Source organism: Tripterygium wilfordii, chromosome 21, assembly GCF_013401445.1.
Source record: "Tripterygium wilfordii isolate XIE 37 chromosome 21, ASM1340144v1, whole genome shotgun sequence".
NCBI classification, from domain to species: domain Eukaryota; kingdom Viridiplantae; phylum Streptophyta; class Magnoliopsida; order Celastrales; family Celastraceae; genus Tripterygium; species Tripterygium wilfordii.
In genome coordinates, this window is record NC_052252.1 from 15,357,360 (window position 1) to 15,381,733 (window position 24,374).

General features: G+C 38.3%; 1 protein-coding gene and 1 non-coding gene across 5 annotated transcripts; both read left to right on the top strand.

Annotated features, from left to right (window-relative positions):
• The first annotated feature begins 571 nt into the window (after positions 1 to 571).
• LOC119989585 (protein CHROMATIN REMODELING 4-like) lies at positions 572 to 23,068 on the top strand. 4 transcript variants are annotated; one of them, XM_038835201.1, is made up of 12 exons: positions 573 to 876; positions 1,036 to 1,088; positions 1,659 to 1,919; positions 3,682 to 3,783; positions 3,907 to 4,692; positions 7,106 to 7,213; positions 7,348 to 10,107; positions 11,100 to 11,260; positions 12,093 to 12,207; positions 19,742 to 19,821; positions 20,139 to 20,733; positions 20,830 to 23,068. In XM_038835201.1, the coding sequence occupies exons 3-12, from the start codon at positions 1,710 to 1,712 to the stop codon at positions 22,759 to 22,761; spliced, it is 6,849 nt and encodes a 2,282-aa protein (XP_038691129.1). In that variant the 5' UTR covers positions 573 to 876; positions 1,036 to 1,088; positions 1,659 to 1,709; the 3' UTR covers positions 22,762 to 23,068. The 4 variants fall into 4 exon arrangements, with proteins under 4 accessions (XP_038691132.1, XP_038691129.1, XP_038691131.1 ...); XM_038835203.1 differs by having other exon boundaries at positions 7,109 to 7,213; XM_038835202.1 differs by lacking the exon at positions 1,036 to 1,088.
• Positions 17,223 to 17,328, top strand: LOC119990261. Its single transcript, XR_005465989.1, has one exon. It is a non-coding gene; the product is annotated as a small nucleolar RNA R71 (small nucleolar RNA).
• Positions 23,069 to 24,374: the final 1,306 nt, after the last annotated feature.

The window sequence follows — 24,374 nt, forward strand, 5'->3', positions numbered from 1 at the left end:
ATATTTACCACTCATTCATATATCAAACATACATTCATGATGATATTTATTAAACATAAAACCAAATTAATTGACGCCACTGATAACTCCGAATATGCATTAGTCAAAAATTAAGCAGCTATGAATATGTTCTTTTATTCATCATTTTTACACTATAAATACAAGGAATAGCATTTGACAACTCTATTAAAATCACAAACACATTACGCGATGTTAGAAAAATCTCTCAGTGATGTCAATTCAACTAGAATTAACTGACATAAAACAATAAAGATTAATGGGATGTTGGATTCTGTTTGCATTATAACATGATACATACAAAAAATTTAAAATTATAAACATAAACAAATAACGTGTGAAGCACGGGAATACAACTTTATACGTTCAAGAAGATTTTGTTCCATCTAAGTTAAATTTGCATGGTTAAGCTAATCCATTACATACTGCGGCGTTATCAATGGCGTCTCAAATTCACCGCCTCTTCAAAGCTACCAAAAATAATAAACTCCAATCAAATAACAATGCTTATTAAAAAAAGAAAATTTTAACATAAAGGCCTAGCAAAGGCTGCAAACACCACAAAGCCAACTCTCTTCGAAGACCCAACAAGCAAAGCAAAGCCATTGATGGGGAGGGAAAAGATACAAAGCACGATTTCTCTCTCTAGTCTATCACCACCCACCAAGTCTCTATCTTTCTCTCTTCTCAAGATGCGTGAGATACTGAGAGAAGTACTATGAGGAAAAAAGGAAAAACTTGGGGCGAGGCTGCTGTGGCTTGTTCCACGTGGCATCATCACAGTGGTTCTCTCTCTTCAATATCGCTCTCATGAGTTGCCATCTCAGGCCCGTCCTATGACCCCGGCGAATCCCTATGGTACGCTCTCTCTAAAATAAAAACCCTTTGTGTTTCTCTCTATTAGTTCATTTTTGCTTGGTGGCGCTTCTCTCTCTTTCTCGCATATCTCGTTTGTATCTCTGCTGCTTTTCTTTAATTCCATACCCTAATCCTTCATCTATTCGTTCACCCCCACAGTGTAATTGGTTTGATCCACAAAGACAAGTAGCTTAAATTCTTCTATCGTACGGGTACTGTTTATTTCTTTGAGTTTTACTCATTTGCTAGTGATTTCGTTTTGGGTGTTTCAGTTTATCCAATTACGTTGCTAATTTTTGTTTGTGCTTTATTGTTCTTTGTTGGTGTTGTTTATTGCTGATATTTTATTGTTATATTGTTGATTAATGGTGAAAGATTGATGCTTTGGATTAATTGGTAATTGGGTTTTTGATATTTTGAATTCTTTATAGTTGTCTTCCCGATCATTGTGTACTTAGGTGGGCGGGTGAAATGGGTTTTGGATTCAAGTGTGTGCCAAATGTGTGTGCTTGGTTAAGTTCATGTGCTTTATTGTTCAATTTAACAGTTTATCTGCTGGATTGTTTGAATTTTGTTAGCAATCATTTGATTTTGATGGTTTTGTTCATTCTGCAATGAAGCATGTTGTTGGCTTTGGTGCTTAGTATTAACTCTTCTAGCTTATTTGTTCTTACTCGCAATCTCTCGCATAGTATAGGGTTGGAGGTATGGCAGATTGAGATTTTACACGGCTCACAATACTCCAATTTGATGCCTCACTCTAGCTCTTGACATTTTTTTAGGTGCAGTTCACTGCAAATGTTGGCTGCAATTGTAAGGTGAGACATTGAAGAATGAAGGATAACAGTTCAACAAGTAGTAAAATGATTAACAGAAACTGGGTAGTGAAGCGCAAAAGGAAAAAGCTCCCATGTGGACCGGCTATTTCCAATGGTAAAGAGGATAAATCGGTTGCCTTGGAATCCGTCCATATTTCTTCGTCTGCCAAATATAGTGAAGCAAGTTCTGACTTATCTTTGTTGAAGAAGAAAGGAAATGATGGAGTGAGTTATCCTTCCTATCATTTCCTTTGCTTTTATCTCGTATTTGGTATAAGTCGTTAATCACAGTACTCTTGGCTTCTCTGTTTGCTAACTAGAATCAGCTGCATTTCATGGGTTCCTGAGTGATTTTCAGTTTTCGTTAAGACATTTGTCTAATATACTTTTTTTAGGATCTCTAATATAACCCCTCTCTGGAATTTGAAACAGTTTAACAGCCTGTTCCTGTTTGATTGTGTATATTAATTCTGTCCTTTTCATCTAGGGCCAGAAATTTATGTCAAATTGTGCTTGGAGAAATTTAACATTGGAAATTTTCATGATATACCTATTTGTTTGAATCAATAATTTTTTCATACAAGCAGCAGTACTTCCTGTACTGTCGTTATTTAACAATATGTAGGCAAATCGTTGATTTTAAACTTGTTTAATGGGATGTGTATACAGATATGCCAGCACTTTAACCATCTCAGCTAGCAAGCTAAAACAATTTTGTTTTTGAGTTGATGCTATCTTAAATTGCAAATCATTTTATACCACTTTGGCACTTAATATACTTTGTTATAATCATGCACTTTCTGAGGGAAAACTGTAGGAGATGTTTGGAAGTTCACATGTTGTCCTTAGCATGTTGCATGTTGTTGAGAGCCTGGTTTTCGGCTGAATTTTGTGATACATCGGTGACTTGAAAGATTTTAAAAACATTCCTTCAGAACTATGTTTTAGAAATCTTACTGACCATTTATTAGGTGGTTATTAAATATTCCTTTGGAACTATGTTTTAGGAAATCTTACTGACCATTTATTAGGTGGTTATTAACTATGGGAATTGCTCGTCTCATTATGTCGTCTTCCCATTTCTTCTTTTCCCCCTTTTTTCTTTTCTCTGTTAAATGTTGATGAAAAAAAAGTGTTATTTACTGGGACGATGACATTGAATGAAATCAATGGTCATCCAAGATTACCAAAAAATATGATAGACATTAATTGATGTAGTTTTTGAACTACTGATGAAGATTTTGTTTAGGATTGAGCAACCAAAACCCTAACCCCCAAATTAAGCTCAAAAATTAAGAACCCTAGGACAGAAATTCACAATTCCCAGGTCTGAAACTGGAACAAAATTCTTGAATTTTTTGAATCAAACAAAAAGACCCTGAATCTCTCAAGTAGGGTTGGATAAACTCACCTCCCCCCTCTCAGCCTCTCACCGAGCGTGTCTAAGGAATCTCTCCTATAGCAAATTAGTATAAAAACTCTCATTATTATTTATTCTTGACTTGCATCCATATATATAGTCTCCTAGCAATCCTAATTACATAAGAAACTTCCTTCAAATAAAACTTGGATTCCTAAAAGTAAACTAATATGACTCCAATTACAACTATGACTTGACTTAGGAAAATAACCTATAAAAGACACATAAAACAAATAATTAATAATAAATTTGAAATTCCAGCACACCTGGAAATTCCGTCAATTCTCTTAATATGAAAACTAAAAGAAACTTAGTTAAAATAGACATGATAATAGACTAATTTATAGAAGACTATATTATTGGTCCGTCCTCCTGCATCATTAATGATCATCTGTGGTTACAGAAAAGGTATCATGTTGAGATTATTGTATGGATTTTAAATTCTTTCTAATTTGTATCGGAGAAGTTAGTCCACCTTTTATTGCGAATCTAGAATTTATTTGTACACCTTAAATTTTGTGTGAGTGCTCTACGTCTTACCTTTTATACTCAAATTTTGTTGTCCAGTATTACTATGAATGTGTGGTCTGTGATCGTGGTGGGAGCTTGTTGTGCTGTGAAAGTTGTCCTCGGACCTATCATATTAATTGTCTTGACCCACCTCTTAAGGTATGTTTAGTTTATCTTGAAATCCAAGTTGATTTGTGCTTGATTTTCTTGTTTTTCTGATGAATGCAATTGATATTCACTGCTCTACTCTTTCTTCTTCTCTCTCTGTGTGTGTTACTGAAGCGCATTCCAACGGGGAAGTGGGAATGCCCAAAGTGCTGTCAGAAAAGTGAGCCTTTGAAGGCCCATTTGGATTCTATTTCAAAGCGAGCAAGGACAAAAGCGATCCCGACGAAATCTAGAACTGTAATTCAGTTATCTGGCACTAATAAATCATCCCGATCTTTTGGAGGTTCTTTAATTTCTAAGAAAAGGTCTTCTAGCAAAGGCAAATCTGTTTTAACTGACGGAGCGATACCCTTAAAAAAGATGGAGGATAACTCTCAGATAGATGTATCTTCGAGCACAAACCTGAGTCATCCATTGGTTGGTATGTCAGTTGAGGAAAGTCTGTTACGTGTTAATGTGGATGATGAAAAGAAGTTTGGTGTTACTCCACCAAATTCATCTTCTGAGAGGAAATCGAGTTCTCCTGCTCCAGAAGATCTGTCTCACCTCAAAGTTGTGGATCTAGAGCCAAATGACAAAATTGAGGAGCAAAAGCATGATGTTTCTTGTGCTAATGGATCTCCCAGAAGCAAAATCATCCTTGCCATATGTGCCACCACTAATAAAGATAGAAAAAGGAAAAAAGAAATCGATAAGGAGTATTGTCACAAGAAGCATAAGACCGACAAGGGGAAACATCCTGCCAAAACTTCCAAAAGGCGTTTTCCCAAAGGCAATACTGCAAGTCTTGTTACTAGCAGTTCACACCAGAAAAGGAAAGCTACTGATCATGAGTTTCCTGTATATTTGTCAAAGTATCATGTTGGAATCAAGGTTATTGATGCTCAGGCAAGAGATGAGGTAATATTTCATTCTGAATCTTTTATTACTCTATTTGGAGACTGCTGTTGGGGGTGTATTACTTGAAACCTGAAATTATATTGTCAGTGCAAGTAGGTAAATAATCTTACACATCAACAACAGTAGTTTGTACCATAGTTTTCAAAACTGTACCATGCATCAAACCGTCTAGGTTAAAGGTTCAAGGGTTTCGAGGTTCAACCGGTGGGATGAAGTTTGAACTGCTAGTTTATAATACACAATAAATTAATATATATATATATATAGTAGATAACTATATACTATAAAAATCTATCATATATATTATATAATATAGTACCCCACCAATATACATAATATTGTACTGTAATTATTTATTTAAAAAACATTTGTATATATTTTATATAGAATTGTAAATCTCAACATAAAATGAACTAACTAATTTTTATAATATAAATTAATAATCACCTTTTTTTCATGGGACTTAAGTAATTGACGGCTGATATTTATTTTATTTCTCTAGATCATCTCCACTTTCATATATGATTTATCAACTAATAAGCTTAGTATACAGTATCACTACTAGTAAGCTTGGTATACAATATTCAGCATACTGAGTGTATTGGTCAGTGCTTGCCCACTCAAAATGAAAAGCTTATGCTATTGCAATTTGTATTAATAGTGGATAAAAGCTTACCACGTCAACAGACGCGGCAAATCTCACCATCTCACATCAGCGAACCACACCATGCGGTATTTTTGTATTAAAAACCCGACGTGGCCGCCGGTTTGACCGGAGGCACGGTAAGGGTTTAAAAAACTATGGTTTGTACTCTCAGAAAATAGTTTTGTTTTACATATATATATATATATATCATGTAGTTAACACATTTTGTTTTTCTGGTTTTAGTGCGTAAAAATGTCATTTATGGGAGAAATTTTTTTCTTAGAAGTAGATCAACTTTTTTTTTTACAGATCAGGCCCCACATGGCAACTGAACCCGGACCCCCACACCCCCCAAACTACCCTCACCGAGTCCCACCCTGATAAGACTTGAAATCAGGTACCACAGGTACCTGGCATGGGTAGCCACCACCTGGTCTACCCGCTGAGTCTTAACTTGTTTTGAAGTGCCATATTTGTTTTTTATGCATAAAAAAGGAAAGCCCGTAGCATTTAAAAAAAAAAATTTCAAAGGCGCCCAAATATCTGTCCAAATTTAATGCTGCGCTAAAGTGTGCATATTTTGTGTATTAGAGGACTACCAGAGAGAAAATAATTGCACAACCGAATCCTTGTTTTTTCAAGCTTTTAATCCCTTAATGTTTTTTTTGGTCCAAAACAAAAAAATATAATAGAATATATATAAAGAATCCAAAATGCCCTTTTGTCGGTGATTTATCTTATATATGTAAATCCTAGATGTAAAATATCTCAAGTGTCCCGAAATATGATGTGTCACATAATGAATGGTTTATTTGGGATCCCTGTTATTTTGGCCGGCTTTAGCATAGTGATTTTTTGTTCGCAAAGTATTCTGCACATTTTTTTGTTGTGGGGAGCGGGGGAGATTGAACCTCACCTTTTGCAAATGTATGGAGTTCCTACCACAGGGCCACAAGCTCCTTTCGCCAGATGAAATAACGCTCAAAACTACCTCGTCTTACCCCCACTTTGGTGTCTTGGAATTCCCTCCCTGAGATGTCTGAGTATAGACCTTTATTTGGGTACATATTGAAGTTTTTCATCTTTTAGGTGCTTTTCTTCTGTCTAACAAATCCCTCATAGGACTGATGCTTCTAACCAACTTGATTGATTAATCTCTCCTCTCTCCTCTGTGGCTGTGTGTGTGTGTGTGTATGGTGATGTCTCAAATGGTTCAAATTTTTGATGTAGATTTTTTTGTTGGAGAAACGATCTGTGCTTCATTGTGCAACTGGTCAGGCTTTGAGCCAAATTTATGAATGGGAAATTCCTGCTCTTCTCAGCACACTGGAAGGCATATGCTCTTCGATGATCATCTTAATACGTGGATACCATTTTTTTCTTCCCCACACTTCTAACTCAAATTGTAATTATTCACTGATGATGTGATGGGTGTCCTCTTTGTATGGTTCTAGACAATCTAGACACTATATGTCTATATTGACAGAAGACGTTGATATATTTTTCAGAAATATATATTGATGCATTGGTTATGAGGGGAAATTATGATGTCTATCAGCTTTAGGGGTATTTATACAACCTCCTCGTCTCTAAAAAAAAAAAAAAACTCCATCATACTTATCAGCAATTTAATTATTTTATGTTAGCATTACTGTGTTGCTAATGGGAATAGCCTTAGATATGCTTTTTGATTGTCCTGTTGGTACAAGCCTTACCTGTTGTCTATATTCTATGGTTGTTTTTAATGCTTGTATTGGTTTTGATCAGAAGCTTCCCAACTCAGAGGCAAACCGGTTGGATGAGTTAGATAGAGCAGAGGGTCATCTAGATAAAACACTGAAATTTGAAGAGAGTTTTGTCAGTGAACTTCGGCAGGTGAATTTTCTCATTATAAGTAAACTTGTGTCAAAGTATTGAAGACATACATTCTGTTTTTATGCTTAAGTTATTATTGATGATGACACTTAAAGTATGTTTTTTCTTATATATATTATGTATATGCATCACAGGTTGATCGGGTTTTGGGGTGTCGAGTTCGAGGTGGTAATGAAGGCTCCAGAATTCATGTAGCTGTTACTGTTGCAGATGACCACCATTCTGATGGTTTGATTCTTTCTGAAAGTCAAAAGAGTCCTACAGAAGAAAATGTAGCGAGCAATATTGATTTAGATGTTGGAGTTGGTGAAAATCTTACTGAGGGATGCCACGAGGCTGTGAATAATTGTGACAAAGAAGAATGCAGAGAGACTGATATCAGAGTAGATAAAATTCATGTATACAGAAGGTCTACAAGCAAAGAATCTAAAGGAAGGAACGCCAAGGATGTGGTGAGGAATGACAGTATCAAATCAAGTTTGATAGCTCCAAATGTTGAAGATAGAGATGAGCCAGCATTAAAAGATTCAGGAAAAAGTAATGAAAAAACAGCAGAGCAAAGTGGTGTTGTTAGTTTGAGAAGTCATGATGCCAATGAAGCTTCTCAAGTATGTGAAACTCATGACTTGGACGAGAGCGGAGATGTCAAAGAAGATATCGAAACGAAAACTATTAGTGGCACACTTAACAAAATCCAGCAATTTGCCATGGCAGAATCTGCAAGTGTAAATGGAAAGACTGTATTGTATGAATATTTGGTAAAGTGGGTTGGAAGATCCCATATTCATAATAGTTGGATCTCTGAATCCCAACTGAAAGTCCTGGCAAAGAGAAAACTAGAAAATTACAGGGCAAAGTATGGAAAAGCTGTGATCAATCTCTGTGAGGAGAAGTGGAAGCAACCTCAGAGGGTCGTTGCCCTTCGTGCATCAAGAGATGGTACACGCGAAGCTTTTGTAAAATGGACTGGTCTTCCTTATGATGAATGCACTTGGGAAAAGTTAGATGAACCCATTATTCAAAGTTCTTCTCACCTTGTTGATATGTTTGTTCAGTGTGAAAGCCAGACATTGGAGAAAGATGCTGCTAGGGATGAACTTTCGATGAGGAAGGGTGGAAATGATATTGTTACTCTTACAGAGCAACCTGAGGAACTAAAAGGAGGTTCATTGTTTCCCCATCAGCTTGAAGCACTGAATTGGTTGCGCAAGTGTTGGCTTAGATCCAGAAATGTGATACTTGCTGATGAAATGGGGCTTGGGAAAACAGTATCCGCTTGCGCTTTCATTTCATCATTGTATTTTGAGTTTAAAGCATCTCTCCCCTGTTTAGTATTGGTTCCACTTTCCACAATGCCAAACTGGCTGGCTGAGTTTTCTCTTTGGGCTCCCAAAGTAAACGTTGTGGAATATCATGGGTGTGCAAAAGCAAGAGCCATGATTCGCCAGTATGAATGGCATGCTAGTGATCCAAAGGGTCTGAATAAGAAAACGTTTTCCTATAAATTTAATGTACTTTTGACTACTTCTGAAATGGTTCTTGCTGATTCCTCTCATTTGCGTGGAGTTCCTTGGGAAGTTCTTGTGGTTGACGAGGGCCACCGCCTGAAGAATTCAGAAAGCAAGTTGTTCGGTTTGCTTAATTCATTTTGTTTCCAACATCGGGTTCTGTTGACTGGTACCCCTCTTCAGAATAACATAGGCGAGATGTATAACCTGCTTAATTTCTTGCAGCCAGCTTCATTCCCTTCCCTCTCTTCATTTGAGGAGAAATTTAATGATCTAACAACTGCAGAAAAGGTGGAGGAATTGAAGAAACTTGTTGCTCCACATATGCTACGAAGGCTCAAAAAGGATGTCATGCGGAATATTCCCCCAAAGACGGAAAGGATGGTTCCTGTTGAGTTGTCATCTATCCAAGCTGAATACTACCGTGCAATGCTAACAAAGAACTATCAGATATTACGAAATATTGGGAAAGGGGTGGCACAACAGTCTATGCTAAACATTGTGATGCAGTTAAGAAAGGTTTGCAATCATCCATATCTGATACCAGGTACCGAGCCGGATTCTGGATCAGTGGAATTTCTTCATGAAATGAGGATAAAAGCCTCGGCTAAATTGACTTTGTTGCATTCCATGCTTAAGGTGTTATACAAGGAAGGTCATAGAGTTCTTATTTTTTCACAGATGACCAAGCTTCTTGATATCCTTGAGGATTATTTGAATATAGAATTTGGGCCAAAAACGTATGAGAGAGTGGATGGCTCTGTATCAGTGGCTGATCGTCAGACAGCAATTGCACGCTTTAATCATGATAAAAGTCGATTTGTCTTTTTGTTATCTACACGCTCATGTGGCCTCGGTATCAATTTGGCGACTGCCGACACTGTGATCATATATGATTCTGATTTTAACCCACATGCGGATATCCAGGCTATGAATCGGGCACATCGAATTGGACAATCAAATAGGCTTCTGGTATACAGGCTCCTAGTTCGTGCCAGTGTCGAAGAGCGCATTTTGCAGCTTGCAAGGAAGAAACTGATGCTTGATCAGCTTTTCGTCAACAAGTCTGAATCTCAGAAGGAAGTGGAAGATATATTACGATGGGGTACAGAAGAACTTTTCAGTGATTCTTCTATCATGGGTGGGAAAGATACTGGTGAAAGCAATAGTAAAAAAGGAGAGGCCGTAACTGATACAGAACTGAAGCAGAAAAAAAGGGTTGGAGGCCTTGGAGATGTATATGAGGATAAATGTGCTGATGGAACCAACAAAATAGTGTGGGATGAAAATGCAATTCTGAGATTGCTTGACCGTTCAAACCTTCAGTCCGGATCAAATGATGGTGGTCAAGTGGAGCTGGAGAATGATATGCTTGGCTCTGTAAAGGTGAGTATTATTTATCAAGATTAAAAAAAAGATAAACAAAGATGAGGTATTACTCGTTTGTTCAGCATGTTATTCTCCTTTTGAATTTAACTGTCTTGAGCGTCAAATCTTTTTGTCAGTTGCTATGTGGAATGAAATGGCATACATTGGTTTCTTATTAACTGAAAATCAGTGCTAAACCTTTGATGTGGTGAATTTTTTTCTTTATTTTTTTATGAGCCCAAATGGCTGAACCTGCTTTTAACTACTAGACTGCTCCTTTGTGTAATGCTTGGTGTCTCCTCTTAGCTTAGTGGGTAAAACTAGAGAACATTTCATCTTCTTGCCAAAGATAGTGAATTTTGCTTTCATTCTAGTGTGTACCGTCCTAGGGACATTTGACATCCAGAGGAATTTTTCCTTGATTCTAGTCATTGCCAACCATAATAGCGATTGCTCAGTTAAAAGTCTTTTTGATAAATGGCGAGTTTGTTAGAAAATTCCAAGAAATGGAAATGAACCCCAGTGCATGGGACTATGGGAGGCATACAAGAGAACATGAGAAAAATAAACCTGCAATGTAAAGTCCAACATTGGTTGATACTTATTGTATAAAGAGATGCTTCAAAAGGTGAAAGCTAAGAAACTCTGTTTTCTGGTTCTACTTGCTTGGTAAATTTTTGGCCTATGTCAGGTTGCACATGATAATTGTTGGACTATTTCATGTTTGATGAATGGCATTATGAAGTTGACTCTAGTTCTTTGGCGTTCTCTTGGTTTTTGTTTTGCTTTCATCTTCTTTACTTTCTTTTTTAGGTTTTATGTGGGTTAGGGGGTCTTTGGTGTGGGTGAGAGGGCATGTGCTTATCTCTCATAGTTATGTGTATATTATTGCTTAAAACATTTTCTAGTTGCTAGGAATTAAAAATCTTTTTGTGATTGATAATGAATGAAGGATTTGAAACCCTCTTTCTCTGACTTTCTGATAATTTTTGTTATATTATGTTGATAAGCCGTCTTTGGAGTGGAATGATGAAAATACAGAAGAGCAAGGTGGTTCTGAATCACCAACTGTTGTGGCTGATGATGTCTCTGTGCAAAATTCTGAAAGGCAAGAGGAGAATTTGGTTACTGTAACTGAAGAAAATGAATGGGACAGACTTTTGCGAGTGAGGTAGGATTGTTTTCTTGCAGTCATGCAAATCTTCTCTTCACGTGTATGTCATCAACACTGTGTTTGAGCAATAAATTGAAAATAATTTTTAAAATTTTAAATTCTTATGTTATTTTGTTCTATGTGGAGAAGAAAGGCACTCTTTCACCATACTTAGTTGAACTCTATGTTAGGTTATAGCATTAACTTGATGATCAAACGGTTTGGGTCAAAGGCTTTGATGATGCTGATGATGATATGGAGAGGTGCTTTTTCACCATACTCGGTGGAACTCTATGATTGTCAGATTATAGAGTTCAATTGGATGTGTCATAGGTTCAAATGCTAAATGAACCGAAAGCTACATTACAGCCTTCATAATCATCAAAACTGGTCAAGAGTTGTCAACTTGTTAAGAAGGCATATAGTTTGGCTTTTATCGGTTTAAGTTTGCTTCGGGATACTTTTTTGGATGACCATTGACTACCTCCCTAAGCAGGGAGGAAGAGGAGATGTCAGTTGCCTTGGTGGTAAGAAGTAGAACACTCGTGGGATGGTGCTTGTCTAATCATCTAACCTAATACTAATTAGCATTAGAAGTAAACTAGAGAGGATATCTAACTGCAAATTTCTCCTCTTAGAAACTTCAAATATTGGAAATCTAGAAGTAAACTAGACTACTAGAGGGGATATCTAAAAGTACGTCGTTAGTGTGGCAGGAAAAGTTTCCAGACCTAGAGAATGTGACCTCTTCCTCAGATTCCATTATTACTGTGAATCTATGATGAACTGAATTGCCTTGTGTTTTGGATGCATATGGAAAATTTATTCTCTTCTTTTATTGGGTTTCTAGATGGGAGAAATATCAAAGCGAGGAGGAAGCAGCTCTTGGTCGAGGGAAGCGTCAGAGAAAAGCTGTTTCATATAGGGAAGCGTATGCTGCACACCCAAATGAAACGTTGAGTGAGGTATTCCTCTTTGCTTCCAATACTGGAGCATATGTTTCTCCATTCATGAAAATTTTTAAAAAATTAAACAACTAAAGTAACAGAGATAACAAACATAATGCCCATAACATTTTTGCAAAGTCAATGATCTTTTGTATTTGAATTTTATATTGCTAATGAAGACAGGACTCAAAGGGTTCTCTGCAATGACATTGTTTAATTTTCACTCTGTGATATTGTGCTAGCTTTTTCTTTCTTCATTTTACTAGTTGGTTGATATGGATTTAATTGCAAGCGCACAAATCGCACAAGTAATATAAAGATGAGTAAATTATCGTTTCCACTAGGGATGTGTTGGCAAAAGAAATCAATGTCAAACAAGCTACAATTATGTAAATTGGAGAAAATGATTAGCGATTGGTTTTGATTTTTACTAAACTAATTAAAAAGAACAAAAACAAATCAAACACAAATATGAGATCAAGGATGGAAAGCACTAGGGTACTTAACTTCACCTCACCTATCCAATTCAATTCCCTTGATTCCTTAATCCCTAATTCATCTCTCAATAATGACAATCGATTTCCCAACCTATTCAATGTTCTATTCCTAGATACATCAAACGTATTTTCAATATAAATCCCTGTTATTCCTAACAATCGGATTAATATATCAAAAACCCATTACGAACTATGGAAATCATTTAGCGATTGCATAAGTCACAAACCTATATTCCTATGGTTCATGCATCCTATGTCATCTATGGCTTGAGGCAAACCCTAGATATCTCCTTCCGGTCTCAATCTAGGCAGCAAATCAATTGACTGATGGCCAAACACTCAAAAGCATTAATCACACCCATAGACAATCAAGAGAGAAAGAGAAATCAAGAAATAAGGAAATCAAGTTTATTGAATCTTCAAGGTTTGGTTACATTAAGACCCTAGTAGGAAATCTAGCCACTCATGGAAGCAAAATACATCGTTAAACAAAGGAAATCAACCATAGAAACTAGGATAGAAAAGGAGAGAGGAAACCCCCTTGTAGATCCTCTTCTTCTCCAAGCTCCAAGGTGGCCTCCAAGCTCTCCAATGGAGGTAGCACGAAATCCAGCTCCCCAGCCTCCAAGCTCTCCTCCAAAACCCTATCTTATGCCCTTTTATACTTCTCCAAACTCTTATGTCGTTTCCAAAACAAGTTGGGGTCGTTTTGGCTTAGAAACACGTGAATTCGGGTCTTTTCCGCGAAACTACGCAGTGCTGTGAATAGTACTCCGATCGATTGGGAATAGTCCGATCGATCGGAAATACAATCTGTCTCGATGATATTTTTAGGTGTTTTGGCAGGTCCGATCGATCGGAAATTATGGCCGATCGATCGGAAATTAGTCCTGGGCTCCAAGTCTTCATTTTGCACTCTTTTCCTCCCTTTCTTGCCTTGACACCTACAATATGCAAATATAGCTTTCTTAGGCAATATTAACTCTTAATCAACTCAAAATGCAATGAACTTATGTGTAAAGGATGCACAAATGTATGTATATATTTGACACATCAAACACCCCCACACTTAACCTTTGCTCGTCCTCGAGCAAGTTGAGAATGAATAAAGGAGGGAAAGAGTATTTTCTGTTAAGCTCAAATGAAAAATAAAACAACTAAGACCTATTCTAAATAAGCAACTAATCTATGCCACTTTCGTAGGACTCACGATGACACTTAGCATGTGCCACAAGCCTTTAAACCCCTAGGTGCCCCTAGTAGGAGGAGTTGTGTCTCCTGAGGGTTTACCAGAATGATACCCACAAACATTAAACAACTTCAATGCCAAAATTCATGCCATCAACAAGAGTATAAAATGAACTCACAATTGCAACCCTATCCACACTAACAAACCAAACATTAGGGCATTCAAACCAATAAAAGCATTCCTTCAAGAATCTTATCTCATCCACTTTGCTTATAAATTCCAGAAATGATGCACATAATGGATTTCACTTGATATTTGGCTTCAAAGTGACATAAACAATGACCATGAAGTCTTCCAAGAACAATAAGAATCAAAAAGCAAATACAAAGAGCATTTATTCAAACTTCATTCTTATTCACATTTTTTCTTTCCTTTTCTTCTCAAAGGTGACTTGTGCAATGTTCAACCTCCTTAAGCTTTCTAAATGACCCATGTAACGAGCTTTCGACCAATGACTCCCAATCCAGTTGGCTTAGGGCACTAGGTGTTAAGACACCCCAACGGATCTAATTACCCGAGTCAAAAAGGCTACGAGGTTAAACTAGTCACCAAGGTACTCTAACATTCATTTCCTACCTTTTTACGCGAAACTCATTGCTTGCTAGGCAAGAGGCCCGGTTACTCAGCAGAAAACTTATGAAAGAAATCATTTATTCACAAACACAAAATATTTTTTTTTTCTTTTCTATTTTATATATATATATATATATATATATATATTTTTTTTTTTGTTCAAGTAATGCTACTTAGAATCATATTGATCTCAAACAACCACAAATGCCAAAGTCAAGTCATATTTCATACCCCACAATCAAGTGTTCCATATTCACAAAAGCACAATGGACAAAACAATTTTCAAGATAGGAAAACTCAATTGGAAAGAATGTCCATAGCAAGATCCATCAATGCTTCAAGGATCACAAAATTCATCCAAATACACTCAAGAATGGCATGACATAAGGCATTTGAAGTCAAAAATTTTATTATTTAACAAAAACTAGAAACCTAAATTCCCACCCCCACACTTAAAATATGCAATGTCCTCAATGCATGGAATAGGTGAAAATAAAACTAAAAAGATAGGGATAGAACAATAAAACCTGGGTTGCCTCCCAAAAGCGCTTGGTTTAAAGTCTTCAGCCCGACTTCCCTTTTGGATTCAACCGGGATCCTTGAGAGTTGTGGTGTAGACTCCCCTTGATGGCTTCCTAGGATTAACATTGGATTTCTTAGGTTCCATGCAAGGAGAATAAGCTTTCATCACCACCATTTCCTTAGGATAGACATTTTTCTTCATTTTCTTGGTCTTCCTCTTCTTCTTTTTCTTGCTCTTATTTTTCTTCTCCTTGGGATCTTCAATTTGAGGCTTTTGAACTTCAATTGCAGCTTGGGAGGCTGTCTTAGGAACTTTATGCTCAACCTTGGAATTTTTGCCTAAAAGAACTTCCACCGGAATATATGGAACTTCCTTCTCAAGAGTGTCGGGGATGATCATGTCAATATGCTCTACTTGGAGGCATTGTTGAGAAATCTCCTCTTGCCTCCTAGTTCCAAACACTTTAAAAGTGATTTGGTCACCTCCCGCACCTCTCAAAGTAAGCTTCCCTTTTTCAACATCTATCAAAGCTCTCCCGGTGCTCAAGAATGGTCTTCCCAAAATTATAGGAGTAGTGGGGTTGGCCTCCATATCCAAAATAAGAAAATCAACCGGGAACATAAGATCACCCACCTTCACTAAGACATCCTCTACCATGCCAATAGGATACTTGATAGATCTATCCGCCATTTGCAAAGACACTGTGGTTGGACTAATCTCCTTCATCCCAATTTTCTTAGCAACCGACAATGGCATCAAATTGATGCTAGCTCCAAGATCACATAAAGATCTTTCAATCAAGGTGCTTCCAATGGTGCACGGAATTGTGAAACTTCCCGGATCATCTTGCTTAATTGGGAGCTTCCTTTGCACAATGGCACTACACTCTTCGGTTAATTGTATCTTTTCATGCTCCTTCAATCTCCGTTTCTTGGATAAAATCTCCTTCATGAATTTGGCATAGCAAGGAATTTGCTCTAAAGCTTCGGCAAAGGGGATGTTCACTTGAAGCTTCTTGAATACCTCCAAAAATTTAGAGAATTGATCATCATTCTTCTTAGTGCTCTTCAATCTTTGAGGAAATGGAATTGGAGGCACATAAGGTTTGACTGGAGGTGCAGGAAGAGAACTATCCGGCCAATCCAATTCCACAGCATACCGATTCTGCATATCTTTCTCATTTCTGCATTTTTCATCATGTACCGCAGTTGGCCGATCGATCGGGATGGGGTCCGATCGATCGAAAATAGCCCCTGAACACTTTTCAGCTTCTTTTTCCCTGGTTCTGCTGCACTCCCCCTTTTCCTGCAAAATTTTTGCCTTTTCGGCATCAAGATCAGCAGCATTTTGAGCTACCTTACCAGTCCGAAGAGTGATTGCCATGCATTGCTCTTTATCTTTCCCTCTTGGATTCAATTCCGGTTGGCTTGGCAAGGTACCTCTTTCTCTAGATGACAAATTGTTAGCTATTTGCCCAAATTGTACCTCAAGATTCTGGATGGAAGTTCCATAGCTTTGCATCAAAGTTGCTTGAGCTTGTAGAGTGGCATCGGTTTTACTCATGTATTGCTCCGTCCTTGTCATAAATTGGGAGGTATGCGTTGTAAGCATATCAAGACCTCCCGCAAGCTTTGAGAACATCTCATCAATATCCCTCTTCTTCTCTTGGGGCTGCACTAGATGTTGAGGATTTTGCACATTTTGAGTATTGCTCCAAGAGAAGTTGGGGTGATTCCTAAATCCCGAATTGTAGAAGTTGGAATAAGGATCTTTGCCGGGTTGATTGAAATTACCTCCACCAATGGCATTCACTTGCTCACTAGGATTAGATGAAGAAGCAATAAAACACTCCCCCGTAGGATGGCGTCCACAACAATAAGCACAAGACATATGAGAAGGTGTGCTTTGCATAGCATGTACTTCTTGAGCTTGATTTAGTGTCAATGCATCAATCTTCCTTGCCATGATATTCAAGGTAGACATAACCTCATCATCTCTAAAGCTTCCTCCTTGCTTTGGATTCCCCCTCACCGAGGACCAAGAGTTAGTGGTCTTGGCCACTTTATCAAGTAATTCCCTAGCCTCCTCTTGATTTTTGGTCATAAAAGAACCTCCCGCAGCCGCATCAATAATCTCCTTAGTATGCATGCACAACCCATTATAGAAAGCTTGGTACACCACCCATTCCGGAAGACCATGATTTGGGCAACTTCGAATAATTCCTTTAAAGCGCTCCCAAGCCTCATAAAATGATTCAAAATCCTTTTGGGCAAAGGACATGATATCCGCCCTAATTTGCATCGCCTTGCCCGGAGGAAAGAATTTTGTCAAGAATTGCTCCGCCATCTCATCCCAAGTGGTGATAGAATTGGGAGGCAAGGACATTAACCATCCCTTAGCCTTATCCCTCAAAGAAAATGGGAATAACCTCAACAAGATAGCATCTTTAGAAGCTCCGTTAATCCCAAAAGTAGTGCACATATGTAAGAAAGAGCGAAGATGGATATTGGGCTCTTCATTAGGAAGACCATAGAAAACAACCGAATTTGAGATAATGTTGATGATAGCCGGCTTGATCTCAAAATTAGTAGCATTGATAGGAGGATAGCGGATGCTTGAAGGATTTGTGTCCCAAGTAGGCCTAGCACAATCCTCAAGAGAGCGAGGGTCAAATTGCCTAGGAGGGCCTTCAACTTCATCACCACCATTTCTTCCATTAGCACCTCCACCATTACCATTGCCAACATTTACATTTAAAGCTCCACCAAGATCACCAACATTCCCCCTTCCTTGATTGTCTCCAATGTCTTCCATTTGATTATTAATAAGCTCCCGTCTAAGATTGTGAAGAGTTCTTTCAATCTCCAAATCAATAGCAATTAATTCTGGATTAGAAGAACGTGTTCCCAAGCTCATACAAGAGAAAGAATTTCTGCAGAAAAATAAAAAAAACCAATTAACACAATTTAAAACCTAAATTGACACAAAAAACAATTGCCTCAATCCCCGGCAACGGCGCCAAAAACTTGATATGGATTTAATTGCAAGCGCACAAATCGCACAAGTAATATAAAGATGAGTAAATTATCGTTTCCACTAGGGATGTGTTGGCAAAAGAAATCAATGTCAAACAAGCTACAATTATGTAAATTGGAGAAAATGATTAGCGATTGGTTTTGATTTTTACTAAACTAATTAAAAAGAACAAAAACAAATCAAACACAAATATGAGATCAAGGATGGAAAGCACTAGGGTACTTAACTTCACCTCACCTATCCAATTCAATTCCCTTGATTCCTTAATCCCTAATTCATCTCTCAATAATGACAATCGATTTCCCAACCTATTCAATGTTCTATTCCTAGATACATCAAACGTATTTTCAATATAAATCCCTGTTATTCCTAACAATCGGATTAATATATCAAAAACCCATTACGAACTATGGAAATCATTTAGCGATTGCATAAGTCACAAACCTATATTCCTATGGTTCATGCATCCTATGTCATCTATGGCTTGAGGCAAACCCTAGATATCTCCTTCCGGTCTCAATCTAGGCAGCAAATCAATTGACTGATGGCCAAACACTCAAAAGCATTAATCACACCCATAGACAATCAAGAGAGAAAGAGAAATCAAGAAATAAGGAAATCAAGTTTATTGAATCTTCAAGGTTTGGTTACATTAAGACCCTAGTAGGAAATCTAGCCACTCATGGAAGCAAAATACATCGTTAAACAAAGGAAATCAACCATAGAAACTAGGATAGAAAAGGAGAGAGGAAACCCCCTTGTAGATCCTCTTCTTCTCCAAGCTCCAAGGTGGCCTCCAAGCTCTCCAATGGAGGTAGCACGAAATCCAGCTCCCCAGCCTCCAAGCTCTCCTCCAAAACCCTATCTTATGCCCTTTTATACTTCTCCAAACTCTTATGTCGTTTCCAAAACAAGTTGGGGTCGTTTTGGCTTAGAAACACGTGAATTCGGGTCTTTTCCGCGAAACTACGCAGTGCTGTGAATAGTACTCCGATCGATTGGGAATAGTCCGATCGATCGGAAATACAATCTGTCTCGATGATATTTTTAGGTGTTTTGGCAGGTCCGATCGATCGGAAATTATGGCCGATCGATCGGAAATTAGTCCTGGGCTCCAAGTCTTCATTTTGCACTCTTTTCCTCCCTTTCTTGCCTTGACACCTACAATATGCAAATATAGCTTTCTTAGGCAATATTAACTCTTAATCAACTCAAAATGCAATGAACTTATGTGTAAAGGATGCACAAATGTATGTATATATTTGACACATCATTGGTCTCCATGGTTCTGAATGTAGGATGGATATTCCTGACAGAAAAGCAACTTTTTTTAGGAGTCTTTCTCACCTTTCTTTCACACTACTTCATGATAAAATTATCCTGTATTTAAACTGGCTATGCTTTTGGAACTCTATGAAACAAGCACTGAATGGAGAATATATTTGAGAATAAGAATAAAGTATTTGGCGGCATGCATGCCTAGGGTTTCTTCCTCTCTCTGCTTCACCTTGGTTTCTCTTCTTCTCCCTCAATTATACTTCCTCTCTTGGCTTGTTTTTCTTCAATTTCATTCTCTCATCCAGCTTTTCCTTGTTCAACATTCATTCTTGTCCTTCATGAACTTGTTTCCATAATGCTTATTTATTAGTGATTACAAATGCTAATGTGTCACAGCCAAGCGGTGGTGAGGAGGAAAGAGAGCAAGAATCTGCACGGGAATATACACCTGCCGGACGAGCGCTGAAAGAAAAATTGTAAGTTCATCTTCTTTTCAACTATTTCACTGTGCCAAATGCAGTTAAGCTTCCCAGTAAACATAACTTGAAATTCTTGCAATATTGAGATTACTAACTTTAATTGAGGAAAATTCTTGAGATCACAAATTCTCAAGAAAAGCTGATGGGTAAAGTGCTGTGCTTTAGCCGTTAATATAGTACAATAATGTATTAATGTCTCTAGGTAATTATGAAGGGATTTTGCAAATTGCAATTTTGGGATTTGTTGTCATGAACAAGCTTTGTTCTGCAAATTTTAGATGACTGTTTTATGATAACCTTGATATATCCAACAGCTCGAAGCTCCGTGCCAGACAAAAAGAACGCCTTGCTCGAAGGAATGCGATTGACAAAGATGGGGATCCAGCTGCTGAATCTGGTGAACAGGATAGGGAGAAAGCTTCAGTGATTGACATGGAGCATGACAAATCTAAGCATCCGTTAGACACTCTGAATATCAAAGATGATTCAACTTTTAAGCTGGGAAAACTCTCAAAGAGCAAAATGGGCAACCACTTGGATCTTCCTGTTAATTCTCTTGGTCACGTGTCTCCTGATGTCGTCCTCCCTAGTTACCATCATCAGGGCAGAGTCTATGCACGTTCACTTGCTCCTAACAACTTGTTACCAGTACTTGGTCTATGTGCTCCAAATGCTTCTCAGTTGGAGTCATCTCATAGAAACGCTTTACGAATGAACGGCAGGCAAAGCAGGCCAGCAACTGGACCTGAGTTCCCTTTTAGTCTAGCTCCTTGCGGTCGATCTTCATTTGAGCCAGATATGAATAAGCATGAGGCTACACTAGACAAGCTAAAATTGCAGGATTCATCGTCTGAAGTGTTGCGACGACGTAGAAGTAGCATTACAGATAGTTGGCACCCACTTAGTCAGGTACTTGTTCTATAGCTCCCGTTTCATGAATATTTCCTATACTGAACTCTTAGTTTGATGTGTACAAAGCATATCATGGCATTGTTTTCCCTGCAGTATCCTCCAGCTATTTCCCAAGGAAAATGGCCAGATCGTTCGGGTTCAAAATTTGCTGATTTTCAGGAAAAGATGTCACTTCCAACCTTACCTTTTGATGATACATTGCTTCCCAGACTTCCGCTGGGTGGTAAAAGCATGGCAATTGCACCTCATGACTTATTGCCTAGCCTATCATTAGGAAGCAGACCTGAATCTGCAAGTGACACTGTACATGACCTTCCAATGCCATTACTGCCTAACTTGAAATTTCCTCCTCAAGATACTCCCAGGTATGATCAGCATGAGAGGGAAGTGCCTCCTCCATTAGGTCTGGGTCAGTTGCCGACGACTTTTCCATCATTTCCTGAAAATCATAGGAGGGTTTTGGAAAACATAATGATGAGAACAGGGTCTGGATCAAGCAACTTGCACAGGAAGAAATCAAAATCAGATGGCTGGTCTGAAGATGAACTTGATTTCCTCTGGGTTGGCGTTCGTAGACACGGGCGGGGGAATTGGGATGCCATGCTTAGAGACCCTAGGATAAAATTCTCGAAGTACAAAACTACTGAAGATTTGGCTGCTCGGTGGGAGGAGGAACAACTGAAGATCTTAGACGGTCCATCTCTTCCAATACCAAGATTGATGAAGCCAACAAAATCTACCAAATCTTCCTGGTTTCCTAATATTCCTGATGGAATGATGGCACGGGCATTGCAAGGAAGTAAATTTGCTCGCCCACCTAAGCTTCAGCCTCATTTGACAGGCATGAAATTGGGTTTCGGTGATCTCTCTTCCGGCTTACGGCATTTTGAGCACCTTGATCTGCATGGTTCTCAAAATGAGCATTTTGGATCTATTCCAACTTGGAATGAAGACAAATTCCGGGCGACCTTTGCTGGAGTGTCTTTAGTTGCACCTTCTGATGGACCAGGGACTTCTTCAAACGTACCTGCCGAGAAGCCATTTCTGCTTAATTCTTTTGGAGCTGCCAACCTGGGCTCTCTAGGTTTGCATGACTCTAGCTCTCTTGAAGACCGTAAGTTGCCATTTGACCCAAATAAAGGGCAGAATCTTTCCCATTTGAAAGGGAAGGAAATAGTTGGAAGTACTTCGAAGAACAAACTGCCCCATTGGCTTCAGGAAGCCGTGAGTGCTACTGCTAAACCACCGGATCCAACTCTGCCACCCACAGTATCAGCAATTGCTCAGTCAGTTCGTATATTGTATGGAGAAGATGAGCCTACCATACCGCCATTTGTAATACCAGGTCCTCCTCCTTGCCTACCAGAGGATCCAAGACAGATCCTTAGGAGAAGGAAGCGCAGGTCAAACATTTTTGTGCCTGCCCCTCCAGAAATGGTCCGAGGGGGTCAGAACTCTCAAACCAACCTACTTGCCACTGGGAATGCTTCGACCTCTATTCCATTGGCCCCACCTTTTCATCTGCCTCCACAAGCAGTGGCTGGAACTTCAGGGCTTCCATGGTTCAAATCAGACCTAAATTTACATGTTCCCAGTTTAGATATCACAAATCCATCTTCGTCATCAGCGTATTTAAATCTGCAGAAGAAAACAAGCGAAGGATTGCCCCCCTCTTCTGAAGTGCTGCAATTGGTGGCATCCTGTGTTGCCCCTGGCCCTAGTTTGCCATCTGTTTCTTGTGTGACTAGCTCAGGATTCCTTGAGGGCAATCTATCATTGCAAAAATCTGTAGACCAAGTTGGGTTTTGTGACACACACAGGGCATCGGAGATAAATAGAGCTAATCAAAGCTTGTCTGTCGATGAAGAGGGTCTGGCTCCAGAGGTGAGAGAAGACCAGCCTGATCCCAGGGAATCAAGCAAGACTCACTCTGATCATCCACCTGAGACTGAAAAGCCTGACATAGAGGAAATTTCATCGGAGGGTACAGTCTCAGATCAACCTGTAAGTGACCATGAAACATAGCTCAAGTGTAGGGGTGAAAAAGCAAACGCTCTTTTTTCTTTCATGCTCCAGAATTCCGGTTTCTCAGCGATATGGTCAAAGTTTTGTAGGTGCAAGTCAGCGAATGATAACTTAGCTTACTATAATCATTAGGACAAGTTTTCTGTAAAGAAACTGTAAAAGAAAATGAAAATATATGACGACGTCTGTTTGCGTCTCGTTGGCTTTAATCCCTGTAGCTCCTCTGTATTTCGAATGAGCAATGAGAGTATGAGACTCATGGCTACGAGTCTAACTTTCCTCGGGTTTGATTAACCCAATTGCGGGTGATTAATTTTCAGAAATGAAGGTTGTGCGGTGTCTGTAACTGTAGGGAGTTGCTGGTTTCATTGTGGAAGTGATGGCGGCTTTGTGATATGAACTAGTATCAGCCGTATTTTTCCTCATAGAGACAAGGAAATAGTGATGATGTCTTGTTGTGATCGATCACATTGTGATACTTTATGGGGTTTTCCAGGATTCTGGATTGATTGATCCTTATCATTTTTTGCATCCTCATTTTTGAAGGTTGTACTGATGATTAAATTTGTTGTATTGATTACTAAATTTGAAGTTATTTAATCAAATTGATTTTGTAACAGTTGGTCTCTTCACACTAAGAAGACTTTGAACGATTTGGGCCAGTCGATTTGACCTGCATGGTTTTATCCAACATTAGCGCATACTAGTTTGAGTTATTAGTTGGAAAGTTTAATCTATTATATTATGTACTTCACAATTTATATAATTCCCTGGACGATGGGGGAGATGAGGGAACTCTAGAGACTCGTTGCCCCCAAGCCCAAGGCCGGTTGCTACAAATTCACACTCTTTAGTGATTCATCTTTTTTCCTAAACTCTCTTTCTACTGTGCAAGAAAAATACAAAACTGGATTCAGTAATGAGATATCAAGTAAATGAATAATCTTTTGCACTTTTAGTACACATTAAAATTTGAGGTCCTTCTTGTTCAATTCCCTGGGTAAGGGAACATTTTCTATATTTTATGTTGTATTCACAAGCTAGGTGACCATAAGTTAAGGGCATTTGTCTCCCAGAATAAGAATATGTATGATAGGCACATAGTTTTGCTAGGAGATGTTAACCCAGGTGCCAACATCTCATGGTTTTGAAAATGTTTTGTTAGAGGTGGATTTTTGCTACTTAATAAATTATATAAGTACTAATACTTGTAAAGACAGGTACTATGTCAAGGTTCTGAGGTTCAAGGAACTTCATTTTCAAAGATTAATCATCTACTTCAACAATTATTGAGGTACAACAAATCAAGCCCCAACATCAATGACTGATGTATTATAATAGTATGTACACCATGTGTTAGACATTTAGCATCAAAGATGCTTCACACCCATCAAAAAGACAAGCTCTCTATCACCCCACCAATCTTTTAAATGAGTGATAGATCATTAAAATGTTAGTCAAATGATCTAACTGTTGTAAAACAGGTCCTTGTAAACACAGATAATAGAGCAATCGAAACAATAAAAAAACAACATATGTTTATGTAGTTTGGCAAAAATACTTACCTCTACGGCGTTTACGACTATTTTCATTATAGGAGTTTTAGTAGTACA